General features: G+C 34.5%; 2 protein-coding genes across 2 annotated transcripts; both read right to left on the bottom strand.

Annotated features, from left to right (window-relative positions):
* Positions 1-118: 118 nt before the first annotated feature.
* LOC126686766 (protein S-acyltransferase 18) lies at positions 119-2948 on the bottom strand. Its single transcript, XM_050380994.2, has 9 exons — positions 2638-2948; positions 2411-2524; positions 2004-2330; positions 1734-1802; positions 1590-1661; positions 1378-1506; positions 1221-1301; positions 840-1007; positions 119-750 (listed from the first exon to the last, which is right to left on the bottom strand). Exons 1-9 carry the CDS (start codon positions 2677-2679, stop codon positions 229-231), a joined length of 1524 nt encoding a protein of 507 aa, XP_050236951.1. The 5' UTR covers positions 2680-2948; the 3' UTR covers positions 119-228.
* A 7586-nt stretch (positions 2949-10534) lies between these two features.
* Positions 10535-14068, bottom strand: LOC126685699 (probable WRKY transcription factor 47). Its single transcript, XM_050379625.2, has 6 exons — positions 13764-14068; positions 13585-13659; positions 13352-13504; positions 12582-12947; positions 11784-11897; positions 10535-11677 (listed from the first exon to the last, which is right to left on the bottom strand). Exons 1-6 carry the CDS (start codon positions 13989-13991, stop codon positions 11069-11071), a joined length of 1545 nt encoding a protein of 514 aa, XP_050235582.1. The 5' UTR covers positions 13992-14068; the 3' UTR covers positions 10535-11068.
* Between the last annotated feature and the right edge of the window lie 690 nt (positions 14069-14758).

Below are 14758 nucleotides of genomic sequence, written 5' to 3'. Positions count from 1 at the left end.
AGATATTTTTCCACAGAATAAACAAATTTCTGAGATTTTCGTCCTTTCAGGCTCTAGTTTCCTCTGAAATGCAGCCAAAATGCTTACAGAATACACCCAAGTCATTCCAAAATAGAGATCTGTAGAACAAATTAACATACAAGTATTGGTTTGAATTTCACTTTGCTGGAATACACATTCAAATTAATCAATGAAATTTTTTTTCTCAAAGGTTGAGATATCGAATAATTAAATAGGAGATGCCTCACATGCATCCTTCTTTATGACGGAACATAAAACCTGTCTAGAAATGTATGTTTCAAGCTCCTTGGAAACCTCAGTCAACTTCAAGTCGAAACTGCTTCTGTACTTCTGTTTTGGCGATGGAACAATGTCGCTCGAAAACATAGCCGGAGAAGAACCAGAAAATCGCCGTCTTGGACTTGAAAACCTTCCTGGGGACCCCGGACCCCTTCCTTTGATAATAAGAGGTGTTAAGCCTGATCCCATAACGGCATTATTCTTGTCTGGGTTCATCATAGGTCCATATTTTGTCTCTAAAGGTAGAGGCTTTATTGAATGTTGTTGTACTGGTGGCATTTGTTTTGTTATCCTTTCTCTGGCCTTCTCAGCTGCTAGTAAAGCTTTCTCTCCGCTCAGCATTATGAGCTTCCACGGATTGATGCTCACACGGAAGCCTTGTTTCTTGTTGTTTACGGAGGAAGGCTGAGGATCATCCTTATCTATTCTAATGGAAAGCCGTATCGGTTTCTGCAAATAAATGAACACCATTTTGAGTTCAGGTTATCAATTTATCCCTTCTTTAAGCACAAAATTAAGATTGTCCCTGTAATATAAACCTGATTTCCTCTACGTCCTCTGCATATAAACCGTGAAACAAATGTTGGCTTTTCAGGTGAGTCGAAATCAGAGTCTGAAGAGAAATCTGAATCATCAAATGAATCATCTAGTTCCATTGATTGGCTTTCTTCTTTCATAGCTAGGATATAGTCATAAGTTCTCATTCCCTGTTGGAAAATATTATCTATCAGGAACTGAAACTAGTAGTAATGTTTCTTAGCTATGTGGAACGGAAATAGAAACGGAAAATGCTGAAATGTAGGACTCGACAAGTTTTTGTGCAACATAGTTTCTTCGTCATCAAGTTATTTCTTTACCTCACTATTCATTAACCAAACCAAATCATTGACTTAGCTTTACAAGGAAACAGATATAATTACCTTGCGAATGAGAACGACATGAAAAAGGAAAAGTTGTCCCATGGCTGCTGAACTATAAGCTGTCATCAGAACCAACAAAACCTGTAACCATAGTGTCAAGTTGATGATGAGCAACAGATCCATCTTCAGATCAAAATCTTTCAGCTAAAATATTTACCGAAATTGTAGCAAGAGCCCATCTCGGGAAGTCTACATATAGCTTCCTCTGTAGTTCCATTTCTATCCCCTTCTTATCTGCAAAACACCTTATGAATATGGCCAATGCAGTTCCTCCTTCTATAATTAACTGTACGAGTAACCACAAATTCATCAAAACCGAGACAGTAAAATTTGATCTCCAACAGTAGAAACATAGTAAAAGTTACTAACCATTAACAAGACAGATATCATTAGTAGAATGAATGTTGTGTAGTTTCTTTTGCCAACACAGTTGTTGAGCCACTGGACAACAAAACAAAATGAGTTCATGTACATTTTTATCGACATTAATCAATCAAAACACCAAATCCGTACCCTACAATGGTGATCAAACCCTTCAACACACTTGTTGCAGGTCCTACAATGCTTGCTATGCTTCTTCACCTGATACACATACACAATTATGTTTGCTTCTACAAACTATAAACGAATGATCGTTGACTCTATATAGTATGGATACAAAAACACTGAAATGGAAATGCGGAAATAGAAAATAACAAAACAATATTTATCAAAAATAGCATAGATTTTCGGAGTTTCATATGCGAGAAGTTTCGTGCAATATGATGATGATACATTGCCTACCTCAAAATCACAGAGTGAGCAATAAGAGATCTCATCATCTTTCGGGTCTGGCGCAATTGAATCATCTTTGAGTACAAGGGGAAACGGTAGCAAAGGCTCCATTTGAGCATGAGTTTTCAAAGGATCAAGATATTTTCTCCTTATAAAAGTCCTAAGAATCTTTCTCTCGAGCCTCCTAAAAAACCTAATAACTATTTGACTCAAGATAAACCCATAATTTAACTTCAAAACCCCATTGGATTTAGCTGATTTCTTCTTCCTAAAACTGGTTCTATCAGTCGTGTCAATGGCCGTGCACCTAACGAATAGGAACATCACCGAAAGGGCCTGAAAAAAACAGACCAACGAACTCTAATTAGAACAACGTAAAGTTGTCCGAAAACAACACAAAATCTTTGATATATTACCACAGAAGTAAAGATTGTAGTGACTGTAATTTCAGCAATTCTGTTCCCAAGAAACAGTCCAAGAAATGTATAAAACGCCACGATAAGGAAACTGTAAACTCCCATTCCCACCATCTGCAGTCGCATTAAAATTGCAAGTATACAATATCGCATATAAGTAATTACCAAAACCGCGATCAAGAATTCAAGAAAAGAAAAGAAAAAAGAATGCAGAATTCAAGAAAAACCTGTAATGGGTGGAGAGGTCGTTGCCATCCATGGCGTTTCATTTGATTTCTTTCTTAAATTAGTGTGAATAAAAATTGCAGTTTTTATGATGCAAATTAATAACGAAGCAGTGGGTAATGAGGGGTTCTGTGTTAATAATTTAACAGTTTAAAGAAAATTAGATAAAATTAAAAAATATTGGCATGGAGCATTGTCATTAAACGGCTATAGGTTTAAGCTTGTTTTGCTGTCTTGAAGTTGATGCAGAACAGAAAAGAATTATGGAAGGACTGGGGACTTCTCCAACGGTCGAATGCTCAGTGTTTTGAAATTTGAACGGCCAATTGTAGATCTGATTTATTGATCTGACGGTTCTTAATGGTTCTTGAGGAAATGTCGTGTGTGATGACGTGTACAAACTAGACTTTCAACTTTTAACGCTCCCATTCTTTTTCTCCTTTTCAAAAGCTACAAATTCATTAAATGAAGTAGGCAGAACAGCCAATATAAGCCTAATTTGGATGGTTAATACATTTTTAAGAACATTAAAACAATGTAAATTTGAACCAAGACTCCATATTTAAAAATTAACAGTCGAGACTCTCAAAAGTTGATTATCATCATTGAGAAAAAAAGAAATATTAAAAAGTTTAAATTTACGAAAGCATAATATTTTTACCCTGTTTTTGGTAAAATCGGACTGGTTTCACCCTTGTGAAAAGCCTTCAAAAAAGCACCATGATGACATTTTTTAGTGTTGTGCTCAACGAGCACAAGAAGGAAAAGAACAGCCTGCTCGCCGAACAGGCTTGATGCTAGGCGAGCAGGCCACGATTTCTACTCAGTCTGTTTATTTGTAAACGCATCAAACTTGAGGCGGGCTGGATCGAAACAGACCGAAGGCCAATCGAATAACAAGAAACAGAACCGACTTGGATCAAGACATGAGTTAACTTTATTTTAAAATTCTAGATGCCTTTAAATAGCCAATTAAAATTGTATTAGGATAAGTCATTAGTTTTCAGTTTTAAAGTTTAGAACATAAACATTCCCACACACAGTTGATATACATATAAGCTTAGATATACTTTTTAAATTTGTAGACCCGAAATGTCTAGCACTCATCTGTCTGGTAGTTTGTGTGGTCGGAATTTGGTTTCGGTCGGAATTTGGTTTCGGTCAGAACACGGAAGTTCTTCGTCTTGTCGATACGGATCCACTAGTTTAAACCGCGGTCGATTCCGAATTCGAACAAATCTGAAATCGCGTATGAAAATTGTTGGCTAGTCGGGCTTGGGCTTCAAGGTTTGGATGGCATGACATATTATAAATTTAGGCTTCTAGGCCCGTAATAAATTGGTATTGGCCCATTATAGATTATAAACAAATCGCACAACTAATTACAAGTCAGCAGCCTCAAATGGGGCTCAATTCTGGGTTCAAACGAACCTAAAAACACAAAAACGGTACAAAATCTACGTAATGAAGATTTGGGAGGGACTGGAAAGGAAGAACTGTACGGGACCATGGCAAGGGCATGGCGTTACCATGGCTCGATCGATGGGGTTCGTCGTTTTGGCTCGTTTTCTGGTGATCCGAATGTGAAATCCAGTTTCGGATCGATGTACATCAGTGCGTTCTTGAGTAATCATAGCGTTTCTAGGTTGTTTGATTGACTAGTGTGTGTGTGTGTGAGAGAGAGGGGTCCGGCCAACATTAAGTTCCTAGGATTAGGTGTTCCATTTTTGTACTTCCAATTCGACCTTTTGCTGGGTGAATTAGCAATCCTATTTATAACGGTAACTTTAGGGTTAGAGTTCCTAGAGTCTAAGTTAGGTTTAAATTCTGTTAGTCAGAATTATAGATGAACAAGGGTTGTGAAAGTATATGAAGTGATAGACTAATTAGACTTAGGATTAGGTAAAATTACCATTTAATTCATTAAATTTGTAATAAATCTTGCAAACTACGTAAAAAGGGTTTAAAAATTATTTTGGTGCCTGCTGGTATTAAAAACGACTTCTGAGACTCTTAGGATTTGGTATGGTGACGTCAATTTAGTCCGTCAAACTTGCAAATTGGTTACAAACTTCTAAGATATTATAATTAGTTTAATTTCTTGGACTTAAACTACAGTCTCTTTTGATTTGTATAGGCTACTTACAGGTAATTACGTTTCAATCCTTTAATTTTACAACAACGCACTAATCTAACCAGTTTGGATTTAAAGAAGCGGACCAATAAATTCGTCAACCCGACAATTTTTTTTAGAAATCATCATTGAACGTTTCAGCCCATTATCAATTTATACCTATATAAAAAATAGGTGTCTTCAACAATATTTTTAGAAATTATTAAAAGTTATTTTGAGGAAGTTGTTTAAAATTCACTACTAGAAAACAGGGTTTTAGCGACGGAATAATCCTTCGCTAAAGCCCTAATTTCCGTCGCAAAAGGGGATTTGCGACAGACAACATTTATGGTCGTAAAAGGATAACGAGTCTGTGGCTTATTTTGCGACGGAAATTTCCGTCGCAAAAACTAATCTTCCGTCGCAAATATGTCTCCGAACGATATGATGTGGAGACGATATTTGCGACGGACTACATAGGTTTGCGAAGGATAAATTTGTCGCAAAAAGCCTCAACCAGGAGACAAAAGCTGAGGCTTTTGCGACGGATTTATCCGTCGCTAATCGGCGACGAACTGTATCCGTCGTAAAAGTCTCAGTTTTTGTCTCCTGGGTGAGGCCTTTTGCGACGAATTTATCCGTCGCAAACCTATGTAGTCCGTCGCAAATTAACTAGTTTTTGGGCAAATTTCTGCTGTTTTCCGCCATTTTTTCTGTTTTCCCAAGTTGTTTTAATCATGTTAAATACAATAATAACAATTCATTTATAAATCACAACCAATTGAAACGGATAAATAAATATGTATATATATAAATATCAAAATATACATATAAACATCAAAAAAGAAAAGAAAAACATATTATGTTTATAATAAGATAAGCTAACAAGACACTACAAAGCTGTAGTGTCGTCATCATCTGGTGGGGTAGGTGAGGGCTGTGGCCGAAACTCTGCCGGAAGGTTAGGAATCATCCTGTCAATCTCCTCACGGATCAGCTGGGCCATGGTCGCCGCCTGCTGCTCATGAGCCAGTCGCAGACCCTCCTGCATGACGGCCTGCACACGGCGCTCGACCTCCTCGTCTGCCTGCTGCGACGACCTAGAGGAGCTGCCTCGCTGCACCCTGCTGATTGTCTCGGCGTACCTGCTGCTCGCAGAACCCAAGCCGTACACACGTTTTTTCTTGTTGGTGCCCTCGATGTCTAGAAACATCTGGGTCTCTTCCATTGCCGTTGGGCTCGAGGAGCTGCCCTCTTCGGTCTGAGGTTGTGTCGCAGCAACAAGCCTCTCAATGATGGCGTCCTACAAAACAATAAAAAACATATCAGTTTAGTTTTAAAACAACTAAAAATGCATAACATATTAAAAAGTAAAGCTAATTTCTAACGAAATTTCGACAGCATTTCTTCTATAATATGAGCATCACCCATTTTTCAGGAAAACCTGCAAGCAAATTATAATATATAATCCAACCAATAAATGTGTTCAATATAATATAATATTTCTAACTTGTTAAATTCAAATAAACAATATACCCTAACATATTTAACACCTAACCAACAAGCATTTTCAATCTAATACTCCCTCCGTCCCAAATTATAGGCACTAGATATTTATCTTATTAAGTAATTGTCAAACATACCCTCATTAAATATAGGGAATATCTTGGAAAGCCAATAAAAATTACTAAAAGATAGAAGTTGTCACCATATTAAATGAGGGTAAGTATGGTATTTTTTTATATATTAACTCATTTTATCTAGAGAATTTAAATTTCTTAATACCCGTGTTTTTTCTAAACTGCCTGTCAATTTGGGACAGAGGGAGTATGTCATTTCCGAATTATTAAATTCAATTTAGAGAATTATAAGTTTAATAAGGACTTACAGTCATATCATGAGCCTGCATGTCGACCGGCTTCTTGTCAGACTTTGTGGAGTGAAGGCGAGTGTACAACTCCGTTGAACTCGGTCTCCGGCCAAGCTCCCTTTCCTAACAGAAAAATACAATTTAATTAGTATCAAAATAAAGCAAATACGTTATTTAAGTATTTTAATTACTGAATTTTAAAACAAACCATCACATCCATATGTTTGAGAGCAGAGCGAGACCCACCAGTATGGCGGACATGTCCAGACTAGTTTTACGAACTGTACAAACTGTACAATCCCCTGTCGTTCAATCTCTTGAACACACGGGACGGGAACTTTACGGCTAGGTTTACGATTTTATTCTGTGGGAATATAATCGAGGTCAATATAGGTTTAAACAGTTTATAAATTAACTAATTATAAATAAAAAATTTAATATAATAACAGTACTTACTTATTGTAGAGCAGAACCACAACAGATAAAAACGATCGATAAGGAATGTTGGACCGATGCAACCAACTGACGGCTATCAAACCTATCACAGAATTTGTTTCAAATACATTAATTTTCTAAAAAACTTTAGCAGCACTTCCCCTAAAAACGAGCATCACCCATTTTTCAGAGAAGTCATGCATGCAAATAAAACACAAAACAACCACAATACATTCTAATTACAACAATTTTTAACATTTAAATAATAACTATTATATAGCCAATATTAATCCAAAATAAATAAACCTAATTAATATATAATTACATCATTAATTAAATTTATTAAATTTTACTATTTTATTAATCAAATTTCATAAAAAAATAAACTATAATTAACTAATTATAAACTAGTTAATAATATAAACTAATTTAAGTAAACTAATTGTAATTAAAATTTTCATAAATTAATTTATCTATAATTATTTAATTAACCTAATAATTAAAAATCTAACAATTTAAACTAATAATTAACCAAAAATAATATAACAATTCATTTCACGTTTTAACAATTAAACTAACTACTTAATTTAATTAAAAAATGTAAATTAATAATTAATAGATTAATTAGTTTTCTAACAATTTAACAATTCAATAACATTTTAATTAACAGTTTAACCTAAAAATTACCCTAAACATAATTAATATAAACTAATCTAACTATTAATTAACAAATTAATTAAAGTAACAAATTAATTAAAATAACTACCTGAAAGTAAATAAATTGATAAATATTACTTACCTAACTGGACGGCGCGCGGCAAGAAACGGCAGCAGTGACGACGACATTGAGCCGGGGGAGGGAAAAAGAATGGGCAGCCGGTAGTGAGAGAACGCCGGTGGTGAGGAGAACGCCAGTGGTGAGGAGTAGATGAGAGAGCGAACGCCGGTGGTGAGGAGAGGGAGGAGAGCGCCAATGGTGAGAGGAAATCGCCGGTGGTGAGGAGAGGGCGCCAGTTTTTCTTTTGTTTTGGGGAGACTTTTAATAACTGATGAAGGAAGGAGGAGAAAACTCGTTTCTGTAAATAGGTTTAATTTTAGCGACAGATTTCTAAATCTGTCGCTAAAATTAAACCTAAATGAAACGATTCGTTTCAGTTGGCATATTAGCGACATATTTGATTATCCGTCGCTGACTTTGGCGACAGACTTAAAAATCCGTCGCTAAAATGTCAACTGAAATGACGTGTTTCATTTTTGGCCAAATTTAGCGACATATTAGAATTTCGTCGCTAAAGTTGGCCAAAATTTAAGCGCCATCCTTTCCCTCCAAGCTCCCGCCATGCTCCCGCCATGTTAGTGACGGAACAACGAGAAAATACCCGTCGCTAAAGTGGATTGGCGACAGACGTGATGTCTGTCGCCAAATCCGTCGCAAAATCATGATATTGGCGACGGATATAGTGTCTGTCGCGAAGTTCCGTTGCGAATAGCCTGTTTTCTAATAGTGATTGTTTTAGAAATTGTTTTTAGAAATTGTTTTAAAAAAATTAGGCAGTATGATTTTTTATATCCGCAACATTGACTATTTATTAAATATATTTTAAAAATAATTTAAACACTCTAATCAATCAATTTTGCAAATTGAGGCTAGCTTACCAAATTTCAAATTAATTATACATATTTTTACAATTTATATTTATAAGTTTTAAATTTCATAAATAATTATTTTACACAATTAATCTTTCATTTCAGTTTAGGAGGTTATGTGAAATTAAAATGAGAATTTTGTGCCTAAAAAAGGTTTATATTAAAGGCTGTATATATTTACTCCAATATGTAAATTAATTGGGGGACGAGAATGTTCAAATTATTTTATAGGATATATTTGATAAAATGGTCAAAATTGCAGATTTAAAAAATTATTTCGCCTAAAAATTATTGCAAAATATTGTTTAAAAGTGTTGAAAACTAGTAATTTTTTTAGAAATTGACCGAAACCATATCTAAAAACTGGTGAAAACTGTTTTAGAAATTAGTAATATTACTTTTAAAATCCATTGAAAATTGTATTTTAAAATTGTTGGAAACTGCATTAGAGTAAAACGCTCGGATGTAAAATATGATCAAAACTTGATTGTTTCAAAAATCCAAATCTTTTTGACTTAACTTATGAAAATAAATTCATTTAGCCTATATAAAATTAAGAAGATAGAGCCGTGCCTAGACATATAATTTTGTAACGTTGAAGATAAACAACTTACTAGCAATAATCTCAGAGCTTACACAATGATAACAAGCTTGGTAGCACCTAGAGTTCCTCCAAACGCTTCAATAAATCAAATCACCGACGAAGATGTTGGAGACGTCAAAATACCGAATGGCCCGAAATCACCATTAGATCACTGAAGCAGCAAGAGGAACTCGAGGTGCTAACAAGCAATCGCCATTAACACATGCAGTTCTTCAGCTCTCTATATTTATAATATATGAGTGTAAAAACTAAAAGCTATTGACTATGAGTTTCACATTAGTTTACAATGATGTTCCTATGGTATTATAAGTAGCATATGTTTGGTTGAACTTAGCCGTAGTTTTGCGACTGATTCTTTATAAAACCTAGTACTAATAGATGCATTGAATTTAGACAGTTTTCGTTACCACTGAATATTACCGTCGAATCTTTTATCTGCCAACGAAGAGTGTAACCTTATTCATGAAATATGGGGTTGTAAAGCTTGCAAGTCTTTAAGCATTTATTTTCTTTAAATTTGTACCATTTCATTAGATTTCATGCCCATAAAGGAATAATAAAAATTTGAATTTGGACTTGAAAAGCAGAAGACCTGACCACCCTACAAATTCTGGACATGCAACAAATGGATATTCTTCTTATTTCTTTTAATTGTATTGGGCAGCATATCAGACAAAATTGCTGGAGATAAAAATAGGAATAATTACCTTATGCAAAAAATGTGTCATAATACTTTATCGGCAGAAGGTACAAAAAAACTCTTATAGTTTTCATAAAAGTACAAATCAGCCCTTTTACTTTTTTGAGGTATAATTAAGCTTTTTTTGTTTTCAAAAAGAACAAATAACCCCTTTCATCCAGCATCATTAGAAACACTCGTTAATGGCTGACATATTTGTCATAATCATATAGGAAAAAAATTCAAAAATAATTTTAATGTTTAAAATATTTACCTAAAATTTGAGGGAGTAAGTGTTCCAAAAGTAAACTAAAAGAGTTTATTTATTCGATTTTAAAACAACAAGGGTTTAATTGTTCAATTTTAAAAACACGAGGGCTTGATTGTGCCTAAAAAAAGTAAAAGGGCTGATTTGTACTTTAAGAAAAAGTCGAGAGTTTTTTTGTACGTTCTGCCTACTTTATCACAATGTCTTGATAAATTTTAAATTTTTTATTTAACAATCATAAATGTCTAAAATATGACCGGTATATTTATAAATATAAAAAACATAATAGAAAATGATGTCTCATTGTATTTCTCTTACATCAAGAATATATATTTCTTGTTCATCACGTCTCATTTGAACTTTATTTATTTACATATCTCCAATTATTAACTTATATATTCTTTACCAAATACATCACATTCTAGTTTCATACACCGTTCATTCTTACACCTCACTCTAAGCTTTCAAATAGCTCACCATACTAAGCAATAACACTTGTACCATCTATCACCACCTATTAATATTATCACCCAAATCCATGCCCAAATTATTTCATTTTCGTCAATTTTGGCCTCACTATTATAAAGTATTCATCTCTAAAACCCTGGTTGTACTGCCATCAACAACACTCAAAACAAAGATTCAATTCTCAACCAACTTGAATAAAACTCGACACAATAATCTCAGTACATATCCCGGTCTAGTTAAGTGACAATTCGGTGATCTATTTAAGGTCTATACTCATCGGTGCTATCGTCCCCCTCTCAAATGAAAGAAGGAAGTAAAAAAGACCAGAGACACACACCAGTAGTTGCTCTTAATTGGTGGAGAAAGTGGTGCAAGATTGAGGAAGTTGAGGGGATCCTGGCATTATTCCGGTTAACCCGTTTTGTGCACTATTGTTGCTGCTTCCATCATTGCTTCTGGGTGCACCAATGATAGAAGAGATCGCTGCTGCTAGGGCAGCAGTGAAATTCGGGTCAGATGCAATCGCTGCACTAACCGTCTCAACCATAGAAGCGTGCCGGTACGGAATGGCTGCAGCCGATGGTAGCTTAGGTGGGACATACATAGGGTGGCCTAATAATTGTGGACAGCCATGCAAAGGAATAGGAAATGCAGTTGCTTGAGGAGCACGAAAGAAGGGCGTCATAGGGTTTGGGTTCTGTGTCAAGTCGAGAGTTATAGTTGGAAATGGTGCAGAGGCTGATAGAGTAGCCATTGTTGAAGCACAAGGAAACGAAGGGAAGAATGTGTTGGTTTTTAACGGTAGGCCTTCTTTGCTTGTGGTTGAACCGGAGAGAAGCATTGCCGCGGCGGCTGATGTGGTGTTAGCCATAGCTGTGGCTGCCGGAGGAAGAGGATGACTGTGATTTCCTTCGTATGTTGTGATTAGAATTGTCTTGTCCTCTGCACATCTTTGCACCTATATATGAGTCCAATGACAAATTGAATTTAGAATTAAGTTTGTTTTCTATAATGTTAGTTGAATTATTGAATTACATTTAGTCAATGAAATTTATGAGAGTCACCTGCTTACGAACTGGACATCCAGCAGCCATGGTGCAACGATAATATGCACGTGGACAAGGATTTCCCTTCGCCATTTTTTGACCATATTTCCTCCATTGACATCCATCAGTAATCTATATCACATAATTATTTACTGAAATCATCAATTAAATCTAAAATTAATGAAGTTATTTAATTAATTCAAGTGTACAAATGCGGTTGAAAATATCGAATAGCGCTTTCCAACATTCATACATTTTGGTAATCAAACTCTTTATTTTTATATTAATGAAAAGTTATTATAGAAATTCAAGCCATTAATTGTTTATACGAAAACAAAAAAATTGGATAACCATATCTCGCTACATCAGTAATTATTATTTTTTCAAAATAAAAATAAGTTAAATGTTCTTTTTTTTTTAAATGTTCTTAAATACCGACAATTACTTTCCGTTTGTCAATTATATTATATTTATAAAATTGTGTAAGTTTGATATATATAGTCTTTTCGTGGCAAATATATACCTACAACTTCTTATGACTTAAAACTTCAAATAACAATATACATCATCTCAAAATGGTTATGTTTTGATACTTCAAAAGAGTTGTGTGTATATTTAACATATATCGAATAAATGACGAATCAAATAGATATAATTTTAAAATTATGGTATATTTGACAAATAAACCACAACTATAAATATATATGAACATTTTGCCTAGAAATAAAAGTTTGATTATCAAAATATAACAAATTAAATATCGATAACCGTTATATAATAGACTTATAGTAAGTAACCGTGGGTGCAAATGCTTACCATAGGAGCCTCTGATCTTGCTCTAACAGACACTCTAGCCTTCTTAAAAGGAACTTGATCATCACCACCGCCTTTGTTTTCCGGTTCTAATAATCTCTGACCTTTAGGCGTTCCCCAACTTTGGCAAGTCTGATCACCGCCGTCTTCTCCAAAACCTTGTTTACCATTTACTTGAGACATAGCTTCAGTGTTCGCCGGAGAAACTGAAACGTCTCGTGTCTTATTATTATCATCAGATACCGAAGGATCATCGTTGACATCTAATGTATCAGACGGGCGTGGGTCCATAAACCGTTGGCCAGGCATTAAAGGATTAAATGTACCATTTGATTCAACTTTCTGTATCACATCGTCATAAATGAACCCCTACACACAAATAAAATACAATTAAATGAAATTGTGAGTATCAATACGAATCTTCTCCGATCCTAGTGGAAGATCGCATAGTTTTTGTGATTAGGGTACACATACATGATCACGTAATTAATTTACTAATCAAATATAGAATTTTTTTTTAACTTCTAAAGTTTCTAATTATGTTGATTTAGAGCTGAAATAGGTAAAAAGATTGCATTAAGATATTAAAAAGATGATACCAGATCAAGAATGCACAGTTTCCAATTCAAGTGAAGCACGTTACTGATTTATTTATAGATAATAAAGATTGTTTTGGATTTTAAATTTTAATTAATTAAAAATAAATCCCCATATATTTTCTAGTTAATCTTTGAAGAAAAAGGTAGGTTTTCTCAATTAAAAAGATAGATCACCTGCTCTATTCGGTTCCCATGTGCTTGTTTTTGCATTACTATCAGTAGTTGAGCTCGTAACTCTTTGTAACTCCTCGTAATCTGATCTAACATGCTCCGTAACTTCGTATTCTCGTCGTGTAATTTCTTCAACTCCGTTTCGAGTTTTCTCATCTGAAAAATCAAATATTCTTCAATTCTCGTAGTTACTTCAAAAACAAGAATTTAAATTCATATTTAAAGTTAAAACTCACTTCATTAATATTGGATTTATTTCCATAAGCTGTTTCTGAGAATCCAGAACTCGAGGTCAAGAGATTTAAACCAGTCTAAAACACATCAAACCAAATTAAACTTATTAGTCAATCACAAGTAAACGTGTACACGAAGCATGCAAAATTCAAATTGACACACAAAATTTTGAAAACCTTACGTTAACAGAATCAGCAACAACAAGAGCTGAAGAAGATGAATCTTTCATTTCTTGATTAAGATGATGATGATGATCATGACTACTCCGATCACTCGAAAAGAAATCGACTTCTTGAATCATTGATTTACCGCGATCCATAATCGATTTCTCAGTTAGTCGATCGGAATTCTTGAGGAAATAATTACCGGAGTTCAAGAATGTCAATTCTTGAACTTCTTTTTTTTCCATGACTAAATTAATTAATACGAAGATAGAAAGTAGTAGTTGTACAGGCTTTTCAACTTACAAGTATTTGTATTGTGATATTTTTATTTTATATTTAGTTTATAAAAAAAAAAAAAAAGATATTTAAGCTTGAGATAGGGGTCCAAAAATAATAGAAATGACTCGAGAGAAAGGAAATAAATAAATAAAATAGACCAGCCGTTTTTCTCGCGGGAGAAATGACGTCACGCTGGGGTTAGATATACACGTGGCGCAATATCAAGAAGGGAGATCGCCGAGCTCTAGGGTTTTTTGGGTTCCGTTAAAAAGAGTCGACGGCGTTAGGAGTGGTGAATGAGTACGGTAAGTCCACGTCGAAAGGAGACGTCGTCGTGAGGTCAACGGAGTTGACGGCACGGCTCTATCTGACGGTGGGTTTTAGAATAAAAAGCGGGTCCCATTGGAAAATACCTAATCCTCAGTGACTTGCTATGCCCTAAAAACAACAAAGGCTAACGGGTCATCTTTTTTCTTACGTCGACGTCAATTAATGGAAATTTAAGACCTCCGTTGAAACTTAAGTGTACTGTGTATTTGGTTAGCCGGATAAGTATTAAAATTTTAAATCAAATTTTTGGGGAACTCATTTATCAGTTTGATCAAATTTTCCATATTTTTAACCCGGTTTGCATGAAATTTAATTAATTATAACATTTATGCCAAAAGCTAATTGCATACACAAATAAATTTTTAATATCATTTGAATTAAGCTAAGTTTTATTTAGTTTATT

The sequence above is a fragment of the Mercurialis annua genome, linkage group LG6 (genome assembly GCF_937616625.2).
Source record: "Mercurialis annua linkage group LG6, ddMerAnnu1.2, whole genome shotgun sequence".
Classification (NCBI taxonomy): Eukaryota; Viridiplantae; Streptophyta; class Magnoliopsida; order Malpighiales; family Euphorbiaceae; genus Mercurialis; species Mercurialis annua.
This window is presented reverse-complemented; position numbering and strand designations above follow the sequence as displayed.